The sequence below is a fragment of the Leguminivora glycinivorella genome, chromosome 2 (assembly GCF_023078275.1).
Source record: "Leguminivora glycinivorella isolate SPB_JAAS2020 chromosome 2, LegGlyc_1.1, whole genome shotgun sequence".
NCBI classification, from domain to species: Eukaryota; Metazoa; Arthropoda; class Insecta; order Lepidoptera; family Tortricidae; genus Leguminivora; species Leguminivora glycinivorella.
In genome coordinates, this window is record NC_062972.1 from 10959328 (window position 1) to 10978602 (window position 19275).

The 19275-nt window shown below is 37.5% G+C and overlaps 1 protein-coding gene and 1 long non-coding RNA gene across 18 annotated transcripts in view; one reads left to right on the plus strand and one right to left on the minus strand.

Moving 5' to 3' along the window:
* The window catches only part of LOC125242358 (protein lap4), a 116874-nt gene that overhangs the window by 50333 nt on the left and 47266 nt on the right, over positions 1-19275 (plus strand). For 13 of the 17 annotated variants that reach the window (XM_048151139.1, XM_048151143.1, XM_048151149.1 and 10 more), the window contains 4 exons: positions 4627-4815; positions 5420-5533; positions 6664-6822; positions 13052-13124. In XM_048151139.1, coding sequence (XP_048007096.1) covers positions 4627-4815; positions 5420-5533; positions 6664-6822; positions 13052-13124 — 535 coding nt within the window. Of the gene's footprint in view, positions 1-4626; positions 4816-5419; positions 5534-6663; positions 6823-12773; positions 12828-13051; positions 13125-14311; positions 14662-16871; positions 17537-19275 lie in introns of those variants that run through there. The other 4 variants (XM_048151142.1, XM_048151155.1, XM_048151154.1 and 1 more) reach the window with 4 other exon arrangements.
* LOC125242360 lies at positions 2462-3913 on the minus strand. Its single transcript, XR_007178857.1, has 3 exons — positions 3841-3913; positions 3131-3378; positions 2462-3042 (listed from the first exon to the last, which is right to left on the minus strand). It is a non-coding gene; the product is annotated as an uncharacterized LOC125242360 (long non-coding RNA).

Sequence of the window (19275 nt, forward strand, 5' to 3'; positions counted from 1 at the left end):
CATAAGTATTGGGTTGGTAAGAAAGTAATGAGCGATCGATTGAATTCCACATAAAATTTTTGAGATAGATCTAGAATCTTCTATGGTCGAAAGTATATAAAGGGCGAGTCGCACAGTTTTTCGTCAGTCATTCACTAGCTGTCGCCGAGCTAATATAAGGAAGAAAATGGACGAATTAAAAGTGCATGTAAGGCATTGCTTACTATATGAATTTCAGTCTGGCCACTCAGCCGCCGTAGCAGTGCGTAATATATGTCAGCGTGTTGCTCCTGAAGTTGTGTCTGAGGCCACGGCGAAACGATAGTTCCAGCGGTTTCGTAGTGGCGACTTTTCATTATCAGATCAACCTAAGTCTGGTCGACCGGTGAAGATTGATGTAGCCAAATTAAAAACCTTAATTGAAGGAGATCCGAGGCTAACGAGTCGTACTCTTGCTACCGAGTTAGGCTGCTCTCATGTCACCATAGAAACACATTTACACGAGTTGGAAAAAAACTACAAATACAGTGTTTGGATACCGCACGAACTTGATAGAGATCAACTAAACCGCCGTGCCGATATCTGCATACAACTTCTGTCTTTTCGCCGCACATTCAACTGGTTGGACCATCTTATCACTGGAGATGAAAAATGGGTCTTATATATAAATCACACACGCAAACGTCAGTGGCTAGCTCCAAACGAAAAAGGAATAGAGGCACCAAAAACAGAGCCTCACCCGAAAAAAGTTATGCTGTCCGTTTGGTGGGATATTCATGGTATTATTCACTGGGAACTCCTACCAAGTGGAATGACTGTTACCGCATCAGTATAATGTAATCAGATTGAAAATTTAAACCAAAAAATCTGTCAGAATCGTCCACAGCGTGCTAAAGTTTTTTTCTTACACGACAATGCTCGCCCACACATTGCAAAAGTGACTCGGCTAAAGCTATTGGAGCTAGGTTGGAAAGTGATACCTCATCCACCGTACTCTCCAGACTTGGCACCTACGGATTACGCATTGTTCAGATCGCTAAGCAATGCCTTGAATGAAAAAACGATAATCAAGCCCATCTACGACAGTACATAGCTGAGTTTTTGAATCTAAACCTAAGAACTTCTTCGCCGATGCTATTCATTCTTTACCAGAACGATGGAGACAAGTAGTAGATAACGAAGGCCGGTATTATTTTTGATAAATGATTAAAATAATAAATTAAATAAAAATTACAATATTGGTTATGATTCGCTCATTACTTTCTTACCAACCCAATATAACATGCTTTAGAATTGTCACTTAAGATTGACTGGTTGTGGAGATTTATTTAGATTTAGTTTTACTTTTTTTCTAACAATTCTATTATTATTTTAAATATATTTTTATATACATATATGTGCTAAATAAATTATACTTGTTTGGTGTTTGTTAAGTTTTATTTACCACTCCGTCTATCTCGTCATCCGCACAATCGTAACTTTATGATGGTCAATAATAGTAATAACTTGACGTGTGACATAACTGAAACTGTTTGCAGTTATTGCTTTAATTTTAACTATTGGCAGTAATTTCGGTCTCCAACATAAAATCAAATGAATTTGTGGATTAACGAGACCAAATTTATTTTATAAGAATACATTTGTAAACCCTTACGGCCCAGCCACGACATTGGTCTAAGCGCGACAGCGGTGAGCGACAGCTATACGTGCGAATGAAAAGTCCCATCGCTGTGTCTCGCTCCAATGTATGGCCGCCGCTCACCGCTGTCGCGCTTAGACCAATGTCGTGGCTGGGCCGTTAGGATCGCCGCTGATCGAACTGATTAGCTAGGAACTATAACTATTGGTGAAAATTTACTACTTATTACATTAATGTACTTAAGTAAAATAAAATCACTTCTATCTCTATCTTTTTATATCTTTTACCTGAACCTAAAACCAACAAAGGCGAGCGATAGATAGTGAATATAGAGGTATGTAGTAATGGGTATTCTTTGTCTCTTTCTTTGTCTCGTTCTATGGGAACCAAATTGCAGAGTTAAAATATTGAATACATAGTGATGACTGGCTTGTGCATAGAAACGTTGTCTTTATCATCCTCTCGGGATATTAAAATTATAGACAATATTTTACACATGAGCGAAAAATTAACAAAAAGCTTCTAACTCTTAATATTGTCATAGCAGATTTGACACTTTCTCGTTTTTTTTAGTATTAATGCTACTCGGAGATGCAAAAAAACATTGAAAAATAATGGCTCTCGAGTGGATTCGAATAGTCAATCTGGCTTGTGCGTGTCTAAAGGATATAATAATAAATCATAAATATCATAATACAGATTGTACAGATATGTTGCCTATAGAACGAAATAAAGTAGATATAAAGTCATAACATAACTGACAACTCTTAGCTTTCAATACTTTAAACAAACAAGGAATGAAGAAATAAATTGAGAATAAAATGAATGTATTTATTTTCTTGCTTTTATACTTTTTATTTGCATATTCTAAATTATCATATAAATTGATAATATCGATATCAGGCTGTAATACTTTACCTTTATGCTCTGTTTAATTAGTCATATGAGTAATCCCCGTCTCCGAAACGTTAAGATTAGTTAATGTCACTTAGTTCCTTCGAAGCAGTGTTTTCGTAGAAAAAAGGATGTTTGGTTTTAAGGTCCCATCGATACAGGAAGACAGCGAAGAAGCGACCGTTTCCGAGTCTTTCGCATCCCAGGCCATGCTCGGCCTGCGGCGGCCTATAAACGTAGTGCGCAAGCTAGTCACCACGCAGCGCCGGACCTCGCTGCAGCGACTGTCCTCCTCCATTACTAACCTGGCGGAGGTACACGGCAAAGCGCCTGCCGAGTGCATTCACATATATCTGGGTGTTTTCATTTAATTACGTACCGTGGCCGATTAGCGGCCTCTACACACTCGAAACTGATGCAAAACACCATACCGTTCACAACAACGAATTTAGGGATGACAGACTTGAGAAAAGTACAAATTAAAATGAAAATGCCCATTTACAGTTCTTCCAGTGTCTTGCCACCCCACTCTGAAAAAAAAACCGTATTATATTTTACTATAATATTCGCATGCAGTTTCGCCTTTAGCCCTGACGAATAAACATAGTAATACTGTACCTTTCTTTAATTTTACACGTAAAGATAAGGAAATGGAAGTAGGTTTATGAGTATAAACAAGAAGATTTTTACACCAGTTGATATATTACGTATGGCAGGCTGTTGTTTCGTTTACTTCCTGGCGTATACTTGACCCGTAAACGACAGCTCTGTTTGCTAATGCGGTGACGTAGTCAGCCTAATCCAAATGCTCAAGCATCGTAATCCATTACTCATTGGTCACTCCTATTCGACTTTACTACGTCGACCTGAAACAGCAAAACGTCTACTTTACATACCTACTCGACTTTTATTATGTTTGGGCAAGGAAAACAACACATTATACCTACAGTCTTTTAGTTACACGCGCGATGGCGCTATTATGAAAGTAATGATAAAATATTGTGAATGCACTCATATTTGTCGGAATGCGCTTACCGCCTCAAGCCTCTTGTATTTTCGTGTTATCACGTTGAAATGCAATTAGAGATTAGATTTTATTTTCGTTAATTTAGTCTAACTTTATAGATAAATGTTGTGAATATTCTAAACACACATTTACTATACTACCTTCGAGTTCAGTACTCATAATGACTAACCACTCATCGCAAAAGGATTAGGACACACAACACAACAATATTGGAATTTTAATTTATTTAGTATTTTTTAGTAAAGCGAACTCTGTACCAATTACTCCGAACACTTAAAATTTAGTTGAGAATGAGTAGTACCGCACTGAGTAAACTGCACTTAATGTAGATTAGCTTGGTATCTAGGAGACACGTCGTATTACCGCCAAGGAGAGGTGGCGTATGATATCATGTACTGTAATTCACTCCGCCTCCGCACATTATTGCATTACGGCTTATTAGGTTAAATATCACTTATCATTTTTTCGGTCCAACGTCATCGTACCTTCTCACATTCCAGCAACGTCTACAAATACTTTACACGACAGTCCTCTTATATAAGTTTTATATAAGGTTTTAGTTTAAGAGATGTATTTTGAAAATATGTGTCCAATAAACAAGACGTAATAAAACAGTGCATTACACGACCTTTTTCATAATTTTATTTGATTTTTAGGAATAGTGTCCATACCAAATCTAATTCTTTACATACCTACATTTAATTATAAAATATGTTTAATTGTATGATGTATTATTTTTGCAGCTTTAGAGCTTAAGAGCTTTTTAATTTGCATGTGCATGCGAGCAATGATAATGTATTTTCTTCCACTAGAATCATCAACTTGTTTTAGTATAATCAACGCCTTCTGTGCGAGCCCCGTTTTACCTCGGGCTACAATCACTGCTGTTGCCTGCTCAAATACACACTCAAGTCGTGCACGCCTTAGGTGTGTCTAGTGAATAAATTCATTCATAACATACAACTGAAGATGTACTGATACTTCTCGTCGCTTCCGAACATTTATCTTATGCCTGCTGGAACATTTCTTAACGGGACTCGCACAAACACTTATTAATATTTTTGCTAATGATATACTTGATTTGCAGACGCCGTTCGTTCGCCAAAACACGCCTCACCCTAAAGACCTCAAGGCGAAAGCACACAAGCTGCTTGCAGGCCGATCACCTGAAGCTGTTCAGTCCGAGGAAATGCCCAAAACACAAGCACCAACAACCAACGGACTTCCTATGTCGCCTACCGAAGCAGTGCATAATATTCCCATCGAAATTGTCGAAGTAAGTTAACTTCCTTCTTATTCATATTTATTCTTCTTGTTTCTTTGTTATTCCGTATTCTCTTTTTATTTTTGCCAAATACTTACCTACAACTAAGTGCAAGTTAGAGTTTGTGCGAAATAAGACGAAATGGAAATATCAACTGAATTCTGTGCAAGTGCCACATAAATGTGATCGCCATCGAATATCGATTGCTGAATTAGAAAAATTGGTTCCTTTTTACCGATTAAATTTCACAGGGTTTTCATCTCTTCACTTTCGGCACTGACTAAAATGAGGAATGTAAGCGAACTGGTACAGCTTGCCTAATCTCATACCTAGGTGCCAAAGATCTTGATATCAGTATTAATAAGGAAGCGTGTTAACCTCACACTTTAGTTTCGACACTCATTGATTTATCACCTTAAACGTACATAAAATTAACAACAATTGATTTCCTACCAGTGGCGGCGCGTGAAAATTTTCGTTGGTAAAGCCGGAGGGGTTTTTGGCATCTGTTTTGTATGGACTTCTACAGATACTAGAGAATTTTAGGGAACCCGTTGGGAATCGAGTTGTATCGACGCTCCACCACTGTTTCCTACATGTTATTATTGTTGCCCAGCCGGAGCACACGTCAGCGCCCACAGAGAGTCGAGACGAAGAGGACGATCAAACCGCGGCCGACGGCCGGGAATCTTCGGAGGGCGAGAACGATGACGACTCAGACGAACTCGAGGTAACGAACGCTGTCCAATAACAATATCTGCTGTGGGTTATTAATATTGTTCACTCATTTATGCGTGCCTGGTATATTTGACACAGAAAATCCAGAAATCACAAATGGACAAGTCATGTAACTGAACATGGAATAGAATATTACCCAATCTAATGATTATTCTCCATTCATTATACGATGAATACGATGATGCTTCTAGTTGACTGAATACTTAATTTTCTCATTTTCATAAAATATACTGTTGCGCATAAATGTGAGTACAATTTCCGTAGGCACGTAGATTTAGTACCTACTTAATTTAACAAACTAATGCCCCAGTTGCGTGAACGCTAGTTTTTTTTTTAGAAATTACTCCATAAAATTGTCAAACTCTGAATTTCCTGGTCATGGAAAGCGCCGTACAAGGCAGTAACTGGTAGTTGTTTGACAATTCGTGGACCTGCCGTGTATTGCCGTCTTGATTCAGTAGATACAAATATACCATAAAAACATAGTAACTTATCAATTTTAATATTTGCTTTTGTTTTTAATCAACATTGAATTAGCGTTTAAAGCAACAAGGGTAACGGTAAAATGCTTTGAGGATTTATATAGATATAACAAAAAACTTTACTAAGTTGAATATAACAGTTGGTAATTGTATGGCATATTTTTGGGTGAGGTTTATTAACATGTTGGATAACATTTGTCTATACATTTTTAAGACCTTTGCACTGTGTCAGTAAAGAAATGAAATTGGATGTCTCAGTCAATATTTTGATTACAAAAATTCTCAAGACTTGTCTGCGAAAGAAGATCGAGTTGATGATGTTTATTATATTTCTGCTATGGAATTATTTATGATGGTGTGTTGAACACGACGCACAGTCGTTTTGTGTAACTATGCATTCATCATTAGTAGGTATCTATTGTGTACGTGTAAAATGACGTACATTTATCGAAACGTCGGGATATGTGTACTCCTCGAATAGTTAACTTAATAATAAATGAAAGACAAACAGGGTTTGTAAACTCAATAACTAAGTGCACTACCGCCTGTTTAGTTTCCATTTTGGTACCTATTTTCTACGAACCAGTTTCGCCTAGATTGTAAGTAGACGTGAAAATGAAGGGGTTGTTGGGTTGGGCAGAGAGGCACGCGGCGCGTGGCGTGGCGTGCAGGCGTGCGCGAGCGCGCCGCGCCGGCCGACGCGGGCGGCCGCCTGCACCGCCGCGACACGCCGCACCACCTCAAGAACAAGCGCGTCAACCAGATGGACGCCGGCCGCGCCAGAGACCTCATCGCTCAGGTGCGAGTGCCACCACGGACAGTCCACCGATAATATGTTATTCAACGAAGCCCGCAATAATCTGACACGATCTTTGCTGCGGAGCTATAAGAGCGTGTCACATATTTTTGCGGCTTTCGAAGAGTAACTTAATTATGGCTGGTGACTAGACGCCGCCGTACCCAAAATGACATCGTAGTTAAGGCACTGGTCCCACCGCGAGTTAGTAAAGTATAAGCTATCGGCTATAAAAAACGAACAAAAGATAATCACTTCCGTGTAAATAATAGAGACACGGCGATGTTTATAGTTATTCGCCCAGCGGTGAACTATCAATATCGCCGTGTCTCTTTTATTTGCACGGGAGTGCTTATTTTTTGTTCGTTTTTAGCCGATAGCTCATAGCTTATATTAGCTCGCGGTGGGACCAGTGCCTAACACTAATCGAAAAGTAAAAATGTATAGGGATGACAAATGTAACGAAAAGTTCATTGGCGTCGTCTATCCATATATTATTTTAGTTTCGGTTGGCGTTTTCTATAAACGACTGTCACGCTAGCTAACCAGGCAGGCAAGCATGGTCGCGGGATCATTGATAAAACATGAGGCCGTCCCTATCGCACTATTTGTAACTGCGATAGGGACGGCCTCATGTTTTATCATTTCGCGCGACGATGTTTATAAGCCAGATCTACTTACCACGGGTCGGATGCATCTGCCAAATTAAAATTTTAGCTTTTATTTTAACCACAAAATTAAAATTTAGTCTAAATCGGTTCATCCGTTCGGGAGTTACGATGCCACAGACAACACACAGACAGACAGACAGACAGACACGTCAAACTTATAACACCCCGTCGTTTTTGCGGCGGGGGTTAAAAAAACCGGCCAAGAGCGTGTCGGGCCACGCTCAGTGTAGGGTTCCGTAGTTTCCCGTATTTTTTTCAAAAACTGTTCAACCTATCAAGTTGAAAATAATTTTCCTAGAAAGTGTTTATAAAGATCTACTTTTGTGATTTATTTCATATTTTTAACCGACGCCTCAAATTTCTCAAAAGAAGGTGGTTCTCTATTCGTCTGTATTTTATTTTTATTTTTTAATGTTTGTTCCTCGATATCTCCGTCGTTACTGGACCGATTTTGAAAATTTTTTTTTGACTTAATGTATATACATACAGATTGGTCCCATTTTTCTCAGAACCCAGTTCTGATGATGGGATCCTGGAGAAATCGAGGGAACTCCTCAAATCTGAAAGGCATACATATGGCGATTTTTGTGTTTTTAAAAGAACAGCATGCATTTACGTACGGAACAGTGACATTTGGTGCAGTGGAACTGCTGATGATGGTCAGAACGGAATTCCTCAAATCTGAACGGCACGCTTTATAGTGACTTTGGTATTTTTATAAGAACAGCATGCATTTACGTCCAGAATAGTGACATTTGGTGCAGTGGAACTGCAGATGATGGTCAGAACCGAACTCCTCAAATCTGAACGGCACACTTATAGTGACTTTGGTATTTTTATAAGAACAGCATGCATTTAAGTTCAGAACAGTAACATTTATTTAGTTATATTTGTCAAGCATATTGACTTTTCAAGTCAAATTTTGTCAAGCTTCGACTTCTTATAATCGGATTCAGTTTAAAAAAATACCTACACATTTCTACATAATCCAACATTCGCAAGTAGCTTTCACCAGAACCCCAAAGGCGGCGGTTTTTTTTCTTAAAAATTATTTAAACTTATGGTTCAAAAGTTAGAGGGGGGGGGGGGACACATTTTGTTTTACTTTAGGAGCGATTATTTCCGAAAATATGAGCATTATCAAAAAATGGTTTTAGTAAACCCCTATTCATTTTTAGGGTTCCGTAGTCAACTAGGAACCCTTATAGTTTCGCCATGTCTGTCTGTCCGTCCGTCCGTCCGTCCGTCCGTCCGTCCGTCCGTCCGTCCGTCCGCGGATAATCTCAGTAACGGTAAGCACTAGAAAGCTGAAATTTGGTACCAATATGTATATCAATCACGCCAACAAAGTGCAAAAATAAAAAATGGAAAAATATGTTTCGTTAGGGTACCCCCCCTAAATGTAAAGTGGGGGCTGATATTTTTTTTCGTCTCAACCCCAACGTGTGATATATTGTTGGATAGGTATTTAAAAATTAATAAGGGTTTACTAAATACGTTTTTTGATAATATTGATATTTTAGGAAATAGTCGCTCCTAAAGGAAAAAAAAGTGCGTCCCCCCCCCCTCTAACTTTTGAACCATATGTTTAAAAAATATGAAAAAAATCACAAAAGTAGAACTTTATAAGGACTTTCTAGGAAAATTGTTTTGAACTTGGTAGGTTCAGTAGTTTTTGAGAAAAATACGGAAAACTACGGAACCCTACACTGAGCGTGGTCCGACACGCTCTTGGCCGGTTTTTAAATACCTATCCAACAATATATCACACGTTAGGGTTGAAATGAAAAAAAAAAAAACACTCCCCACTTTACGTGTATGGGGGGTACCCTAATAAAACATTTTTTTCCACTTTTTATTTTTGCACTTTGTCCACATTGGTACCAAATTTCAGCTTTCTAGTGCTAACGGATACTGAGATTATCCGCGGACGGACGGACGGACAGACAGACATGGCGAAACTATAAGGATTCCTAGTTGACTACGGAACCCTAAAAACTAGATAATTTGTAATTTTCATACTTCAAAATAAATATCTTGCTTAGATCGCGTACGCTGATGTATAATGTGTTGTTACTGTCTACACAACGCATATGGTTAGTTGCATCTCATAAGAACCTATTAATTATTACTTGATGTCAGTTTCGAGGCTATCACGTCCCACAAGATTTTAAGGCTGCTTTCAAAAAAAACGTCAAAATAATGTAAAATTGATAGTTTTAGTCGGTGAAATACTACACTTTCCGTTATCCAATAGATTTATTTAATTCAAGTTCCAGTTAGAGCATCTTATTATCTTGATTTTTATAAGACTGGATTTTTGAAAACTAACTCACTAAATTAATTATGAATTTTTCTCTAATGCACGTTTAGAAAAACGCACGTATAGAGCTGAATCAGTCGATCTTATTTGTAAAATTTGGACAATTTTGAATATTAAAACGGGTAAATTTATAATTCGTATATCCTGTACCACAATCATTTCAGACTAGATTTTTTTTTTAAGTTTTTGAAAAAGAGTAAACTAGCAAGGCGAATTCAATTTTTTTCAGAAATTACCTAAAATTAAGTGACAATTTCTTTGAAAATCTACATCACATCGAAGCAAGTTTTGTACTAAATTAATCTGCAACGTTTACTTAAATTGCTGTTATGCCTTAGTGATTATACATTGCTATTATTGATTTTTGCCAATTTTTTGAAAACGAGCCTTCACCGGTACAATTATTACCACTTTTGGACATTTTCTCATATTTTGTTAGACCAAGTAGAAAAAGTCCTATAATGTGATATATATTTATAAACTACTCGCAAAGCCCTTTAATTTGATACCACACACGGTATGATCGAGCGCTCGGTTGCGATTTCACTATGTTTAACACGAAAGCCCTCTTAATAATGACCTATTATATTTTGCCAATATTATTGCAATACGTAGGAAGAATGTTTGCATCGCCAATAATACAAAAGCCGTCAATGATTACCTACTTTTAACTCTTTGAAACTTATTTATTCATTGATACATAACATAATTCATACCTACGATTCTTTTTGGTAATGATGTATCTGACCCTGTAAGAAGTGGTGGATCTAGGTCTGTGTCGAGTGCATGCTGCTCAGTGTAACTAGTGTTGCTACTCATAGCTACATTATACGCTGTTTACATGATGGATGTCAATTTTCCCTACAAACAACATGCTATGTTTTTTCATCAAAAGAATAGACGTAATTAGGAACCTTGTCAGTATATGGCTCTCATATAATTTATTTAAGATCGTTGAATAGGGATAACAAAGTTATTCAGTTTCTCATCGTGTAAAGCTACGCCCACGGGCACTAATGACAGTGGTAACTAATGAGCAAAATGAATAACTCGCCATTTCTCACATGTAAATACAAGTGAAGCTTCCTTGCGAGCAAATGAGAGGGCGCTCTAATGATGCTAATTGATACTTATAGTTACACTATTCTTACTAGATGTCACTACCGTGTTAATGAGATGCTGTTGCGAGAAAAATAACAGACGTGATGGCAACATTAATGGAGCAAATGTACAGAGATGCGGAGCAAAATGTATCAGTTTATCAAAGAGACGTATAGCGCTCTAACTTGCCGCTAATATATGTGGCTAGATAACTCAACACATCCATCTTCGTGAGGGCATTTGCAAACTAGGTTTCGCTCGTTAGGGAGCTGTTTGAAGGGCGCAACTAGACCGTACACCGAGGAGTTCCAATCATAGAGTAGGTACTACTCACCACACCTTGAAATGATCACATGAATGAATACAAAATTATAGCCTCTCGGTCTGCGGTCTAGCTAGTTCACCCGCACTTGGATGCTATTACTGTATTTTTATGGCATCTTCTTGTAAATTGCACTAACATACACATTATGCTTCATTACAGTAATTTTCTAACAAATTTATATTGCACGCGCATGAAAGCTCTTAGCATTATTGCTGCCTCCCATGTAATTAACTGTCTGATTAATTAACCTTTCTTTGTGTTGAGTAATGGTAGACATTATACTTTGAACGCATTTCACACTGAGAGTCGCATTTTAGAATCATTTATCATATGCTGTAGAAATGTATAGGTAAAGTGAAACCGGATCCTACTTAGATCTACGCTGCGAGTTATCTAACGAACGTATCAGTTCGTTTAAAGGATATCTGCGAATGTCAATTCGTTTCCGGCATAATTTCCCTTCTTTGCAATCAGTAGCTTATCATACTTCAACGTTCATTTCTGCTATTGCCGTTTGATAAAAGTTCCTAACGAGGTAAAAGCATACTTTGAATAAGAGCCTGTATATTTGCAACTTTGTGAGAATATTGTGTATGTATTAATTAATTAATAAATAAATAAATATTCCACTTATACGTGTGCCAGCTACAGGCACCTATTGTTATTTTAGATAAAAGAGAAAGTAAACACTGAAAGTTTACGGAGTTCTGTTATTGCTATTATTCAATTTACATAATCACTGGAACGAATTTTGTAGGTATTAATAACTAAATTTTAACTTCTGTTACAAATGAACTTACGTAAGTTATGTAAGAGAAGTTGAATGTTTATAAATCTATAACTTGTAAAGGTTGGTGTGATTAACATTTCATTATAACATTATTGCAGATGAGAACCTTGAGTTTCAGAGTTTGAGGTTTGAGATACTACTTTTGTTATACTTAAATAACTAAGTAATAAAGTCGGGAGGTAAAAGTACTCGCCGTCCGCGTCGAAATTTCTTGTATGACGGTGAATCGCAGAAACAATAGCGCTGTGAGACCTGCTTCTCGTTCACACCGCCTGCGAACATATTAATATAAAGCGATTCGCTTAGCGAGTAACATCCCCGTTTGTCAAAAATAACTTTAGTAAAACCTCTAACTAAGAGCTTTAGCAAAGCGGTTTATATTCGCAAAGCTTTTCTATTTTTGCACTAAAAGTCTAAACAAAACGTAGCAGAAGTAACGTATAAATCTTGTTACAAATCGCTCCGTTTCTGTAAGCACGACCCAGCCGTGGGTAATTGCTGGAGTGGTGCGGTGTTCCGGGCTGGTGCGCGCGGGCCCTCGACTTCGCCGCAGCTCGCTCGGTGTCGGTAGACCCTCCGCGAGCGCAGAAATGACTGCTCCGCATCGTGCCGAACCAACTCGTAACAATGCTTCGTGTACCGAGATTAATCGATAAGTGAAGTGCCGCTTTCTCAATACCAGTGTACTAGTGTAGTGTTAAATAAATCTGCTATAAACAACCGGCAATATCCGAAGTGTTTCTATCGGCGCTTATTAAAATGAGGTGCTTGAAAGCGGCAGGAGGATGGCTCGCCCGGGTGAGATGCGTAGACGTGATACGGCGACATTCAGCGCGAGATTTCAATTTAGATTTGATTGCATTTTGTTTGGCATGCCTCGCTTGTGTACTGTGATATTATGATCATTCCATGTTTACTAAACTCATTGCGAAAAGACTTTCACATTGCTCGACGTCACATAGCATGTTCTGTATACCAAGATAAAAGTTTGGAATGGGCCCTGAGCAACGTTATTTTTACAGGCCATCAAAAAAAGAGAGCTGCCAGAGGACCAGAAGACTGACGAAGATGAAAATGTTGAAGATATGCCTGACGGTGAGTGTTAGAATAATAAGGTTTAGTAAAAAGGATTCATTTCTTAAATTTTTTTGAGGATATGAATCCTTTTTCTTAAACTACAACTTGGTCTGAATTCCACCTGCAGTAGGTTACGCCTGCCAATCTTCCGGTAGTGCACGCTCTGCCGGTGGATTAGTGCATGCTCGCGACATTATTTTACACGGTCGTGACCATGCGGGGTCGTCTAACGATCACGAGCGCAAGTAAATCGGGCTCGATCAGCCGTCACTCTCACGTCACAATTCACCGTCGCCTTTATTTTTGTGAGAAATTTAACTCTCCAACTCCATTCGATCTGTTTCTTTTATTAGCCTGTGTTAGTGTTAAATTAAACTGTTGCTCTTAAGCACGAGCCAACACTCTATAATTTAAGAATCTCTGAGTTGGGCTTCTCATTAATGAATTAGTTTATCACTTAATGCATTCTTAAATTAGGTCTGTTAGTCGATCTCGATGGCTCGTGATATGATATAGGATGCTCGTTAAGTAACGGACAAGCTTCTAACCATTGACAGTAGTATTATTTTAGTCATTTTTTTGTTAATCAAACTGCAATCTGATGTGTTCCGAGTATATTTATCAATAAATGTCAATGTTTAGAACCTTGTCTATTATACGAGTAACAATAAAAACAAATTCACCAACCGCAGAGGTTAAAATGTAGCCTAAAACTACCAAATGGTTGACACCTTATTTTTACACAAAACAGTCTAGTCTTTTGAGTTATGGTATATAAAGGTGTACTTAGTGACCCATACAGACGTACTAACTTTGAAACTCATTATTTTCTCTCTTCGGTCCTTGATCTTAAACATCCGGCGACGTGTACCTACCATAGTTAAACTTAGAAGTTGAATCTTGTGCACTTAAATACAGCTGTTCCTAAAATAAACTTCAGTGGGTTTGTTCAGTGGTGCTTCCTGATACTGATTGTTGTATAAAGGATTGCTCACGAACTGCTCTACGTCCGTTGTGTATGTGATTGGCTTCAAATATTGGCTACACGTTTGCACCTTATTCCACTGTAAAAAGGCGAAAAATGTATACATATCTTTGACATTCTCCGTTCAAAAGAGCTATCGCTACGTTATCAGCTTATCTACCGCGCTCGGCGTGCCATTTCGCTCCGCTGAATGAAACACCGCAGTATTCGTTCCACCTGTGCCGCTTGTACCTGATTCCAGCCCTAACTAGCGAAAATAATATAGCAGTCTGTAGCGCGTGACACACAACTCACTTAGCTGTAGGAACTAGGTGATGTGTAACCAAGTGATACGTTGCCAGTGAATGATTCACTCTCGGTTTGCATATCTACGTCTGATTTAATCAACTCTGATGGTCGTCTGTGTTTTTATTTAGTGACGATTGTGAACTGTGCAGAATATAGTGTTTAGTACCGATTAGGAGTGTGAAACAAATCGAAGTGATGGATTTCGTTAGTACTCTATCCTTGCTTTGCACAAAACGATAATACGCTTTGCCAGAAACCTCGCACCTACGACGACATATGAAGGTCAAGCTCAGTTATTGTTATGTCGTTAGTGTGCCGTACTGGTAAACACAGCATGACATACTTTTCGGTGACAAACTGACTGTACACTGCTATTTTCTTTCCATCGTTACCTTGTATTGCGGAAGCGTTGATGTGGTCTATTTCCTTTAAAATCGCGGGTTCCTTTTTCTTACATGACCCGAGTTTCACTCTGCTTGCAAGTTTAATCAAATCATTTATAGTATTGGTTAAAGAAGGTTATAAAACAACCATTAATAAAATATATGAGGTCATAAAATCTACCACATATCTGTGAAGCGCTGATGTTAACAAGGACAATTTTAAGGCGTGGAATTCTCTGCGAATGATTATTACCGACATACCGACCAAATGTCATTTAATTTTTTTCGATACAAGAGTTCACTGCAAATGATTCCTTGCCTATTTATATATAAAAGAACAAATTATACATACCTAAATACAAAAGTATATTCATAATTGAAATAAGACATCTTGTCCTAGACTTCCTAGAGTAAGCTTTCCCACGCATGGATCAAGGAAGTCCTCATCGCATTTCGGAGGTCCTATGCTGACAAGGCTTTGTTGAACTACGCTCGGTTGCGTGCCGCTGTGGTCATTCTTAGATAAAAAATTAACTGTTGATTCACAAGCAGTAACTTGTTTCCCAACACTACACACATCGTTTCGAAACGTTTGCATTTCACGCCCATCTGATAGCAGATTAAGATCATATTCCTTATCCTCTCTGACACACATTCGGTAGGGTTTTCCTTATGTGTACTATATGATGTGTTGTGTTTAATTTCTAAATCAGTGACCTAATAAGTTATTCACTTTAACAAAGACATATGTAACTCCGTATAGACGGATAAAGTCTAAGAAAAAAAACGTACCTCAAAGCCCCAGAGAAAAAGGTACGGTGGCCTAGATGACGTTACCTTTGGGGAACGCTCGGCTAGCTGGCGCTAATATTAATATTTGACATTTTAACACATATCAAGCTAAGAATATGGGCCAAATTGTCAAAACTGAGGTTCAAAAGTTTGAAGCTTGTGTCGAGAGATGGCAGTCTATGCACTGTGATTACACATTTTACTTTGACAGTATCTCTCTATAATACTCGATCCTCTTTGACTTTAATAAAGCCATAGATAATTTGAGCTCTCACACGAATAGGTTCTAATTGCCTCCGATATCGAGCTCTTTAAATTGGATATTATGCTTGTACAGTGCACATTGTAATCATCGAGGGTTTTCATTAACAGTGTGTCTATTTAATTTAGCCTTGCCCTAGTAATACTGTGAAACACAAGGTAACGATTTTGTTCAAGTACACAATACATCCCAGCACGTGCCACACATATTGAAGCTATAAAACCTTACGATTAACAAACAATAGCCACTGACTATCCCCGTATCTTTAGGGAATTGAATGCTCTTGTTTGTTCGAGTTCGAGATACTTGAAGTGACGACATATCTTATCAGTCCCAATAATAAATGCGATTCGTTACTCCCTCAGTTGCATGCTGCTGCATTCATTAGACAGTAGGGTGTATAAACGGTGTGAATAATATTAACTGGAACATAAACATTTTTAATTTTTTATTTGATTTGGTGGTTGCGTGATTTCGACTTGTTTCTGACGGCGCTTCCCTCCAAAATTTGTGTGTTTAGAATTTGTGCTAACTTGCCGGTATCACAAATCGTCTGTCCCGTGTCCTTCCTTTGTAACTATTTGTAGAGCTTCTTAATATTTGGTACTTAATAACTACTTGTTTATTCAGTTCATCCATTAATGTGATTGAAACATCTTGCTATAAAAGAATAATAGAGCAATTAACTTATATCAGCAGGCTCTCTGTATGGGGAAAACGTAATTGATTAGTCTCACGCTATATTATGTCGATGTATTTTCTCCCTTTTAAATTATTATTCTTACCTGTCTACATCGGCTCTGTTCGAAGATTGGCAGTGCCTTTGTCTAAAAGTCGTGTTTCGTTAACTCTGTTCCTTAGGCTCAATTAAGTCTGACAACGGCGAGCGTGCTTTCGGGCTTGTGATTATTTACTAATACACCAAGGGTCATTACTCATCGCTCATGAAGAGCGTTGTAAACGTCATTAACTTTCTTTAGCTTGATAGGTACATTACTTTGTTGTGCAATAATCGCCGTAAGTTATAAATTATAATTAATTTGTTGTTATGCTAGAGAGTGCATCGAATAGCGGCGGTTTAAATGTCAAAGATGATCATGACTTAATCCATACTTCGATCACCTAATTACTTTTTAAAAGTGTTTAAAAGACAAGACAGTGGAAAGTGTGAAATAGGAAAATATGAAAGATAAAAGATTAGAAGTGAAGTTGAGTATTCGCGGTGATGGTTCATTAAGTCGAAATAGTGCAAGAAGTAGCAACAGAAGCAACCGTAGCAATGCAAGCAACAACAGCCAACAGTTACCTGTCAGTGAAATATTTGCTATAGACCGCTTCAAACCGCCTCACAACAGATCTTTCGATATTCTCGACAAGTACCGACGACAGCCAAATCAAAGTGGATATCCATCGCAAAGCCTACAAGTTTTAAATCAGCAAGAAAATTACAACGGAAATGGATTCCGTGATCGAAGGAACCCGTACATAGATTATAGTCAGCCGGTCAGATCTTATAATCCGGGGCATCAAAACTTCGACGGAACTCGATACCAAAGTGTGTACGAGAGTGATCCGGCGGCTCAAATATACGGCACGCTACCTCGCACTCCGCTTTACCCGCAGTATCGGAATGCGCAGGAGGCCGGCTTGTACACCCTGCCCGCGAGGTCCGGCCCAAGACGAGTCCGCATCAGTGAACAGGCTATTGTTCACGGTTACGGTATGTTGAAGGGCCATTTTATTCAAAGTTGTCCACCCCGAAAAAAGTTGATATGAAAATGAAACCGATAGAAATTTATTAAAAGCTATTTTTATAGATTTTTTAATAAATCAATTTATATAAAATATAGAAGGTTCACTTGAATTTTAAGTAATTAATGAAAAAAATATGTTTTTGTTGAGTTGAGGAAAAGCGAGTGTTCCGTTCCGCAACCAAATTTAATCGCAGATAATGTAAATATAAAAGGTTTGGGAATTTTACAATATGTTTATTATTCATTCTAAAATAACAAATGAAGAAATTACACTTTTATTTTCACATAAATGCGGACTACTATTTTTTTAAACCCATATATATATCCGTTCCGTTACTTTCAGTACAAAGTAGAGGAGAATTTTTAAGATTACTATACTGTTTCAAAAGTTTATAGGATGCCATCACTTGTAATCAATAGTTTAAACGTTACTATTTCAATATAAAATAACGGAAACGTAGTTTAATAACAAATTGTATTTAATTTTTGCAAATAAAACTATTTGAAACATGGGACAGTAACGGATCTGACTGTATGGGTAACGGATGAAAGCTAAGGTCTCGTCTACACTTGAACGTGAGTACCTAAGACCTCCAAAGCATATCGCGCATAATGACTAAAACAACCGGAGTGTGTAATCCGTGATTGATTACCATATTTTAGATGAATTAGTTTTAATTCCATACGTTTTTCTTTTATTTCCCGCAATAAAATTAAACTAAAACATCACATTAAAACCACATGAATACCGCTTTATACTTCCATTCCGATACGTTTTTCTTTCCGCCTATACGAAACCAACGATCTAGTATCGGATCGGAAGTAACGGAACGCTACCTCCGGCGATATTTTACTTAATTATTTATTAAATAATCACAAATCTTGCTTTTAATTGGCTTATTTGGTTTCAGTATTAGTGCTTTGTTTTAGGAATCGATGTTAAAAGGTTGCATATTACGTATTTACCCGCAAATTTGGTTTCGGAAGGTGGAATGAGAAAAAGTTACCCCTAAGTACGAGCTACTTTGATGCGTGTTTGGCGGCAACTGGCAAATGCAAGATAGCGGTATTGAGTAGTTTTAAATTAATTTTGCCAAGCTGAATAAAATGCTACCAAATGTTAGGAACTTTCTTTTAATTTTAACAGTCATTCTGCGGTTTCGGAATGGAAAATTCCACAATTACCAGATTCCGTCCCGGCAAATTATACTTAATTTTAAATAGTACGTTTATTTATTAACATGAAATATTTTATAACATAATAGCGTATAACTCAATCTTTTCAAATTATGCCGTCATCAATATTTAGTACAATTAGTTGTAGAATAAAATCCATAACAAAAACGATATTTGACGTGGGACAGCAAAAAATTGCCCATTTTTTATCACATTATAATTTTTAACAAATACATAATTATAATAAAAATTTAAATGAATATTGTAAATTACTGTCAACTAAATTTGGGTTCGAATAAAAAATAGTCTTCATTAGTTTAGACTCTTTAAATACGCTAAATATTATATCAAAAGTATGGGACAAGCCAAAAACGGGGTGGACAACTTTGAAAAAAATGGCCCACCTACATGTCATATCAATTTCAAATATTTACCTGACTGTATATTCTTAGGGCCAGACTTTATTCCTAAAAAATCTAAAAATTATAAGTTTTTTCATACCATTTGACGTTTTCTTTGAAGTATGAAC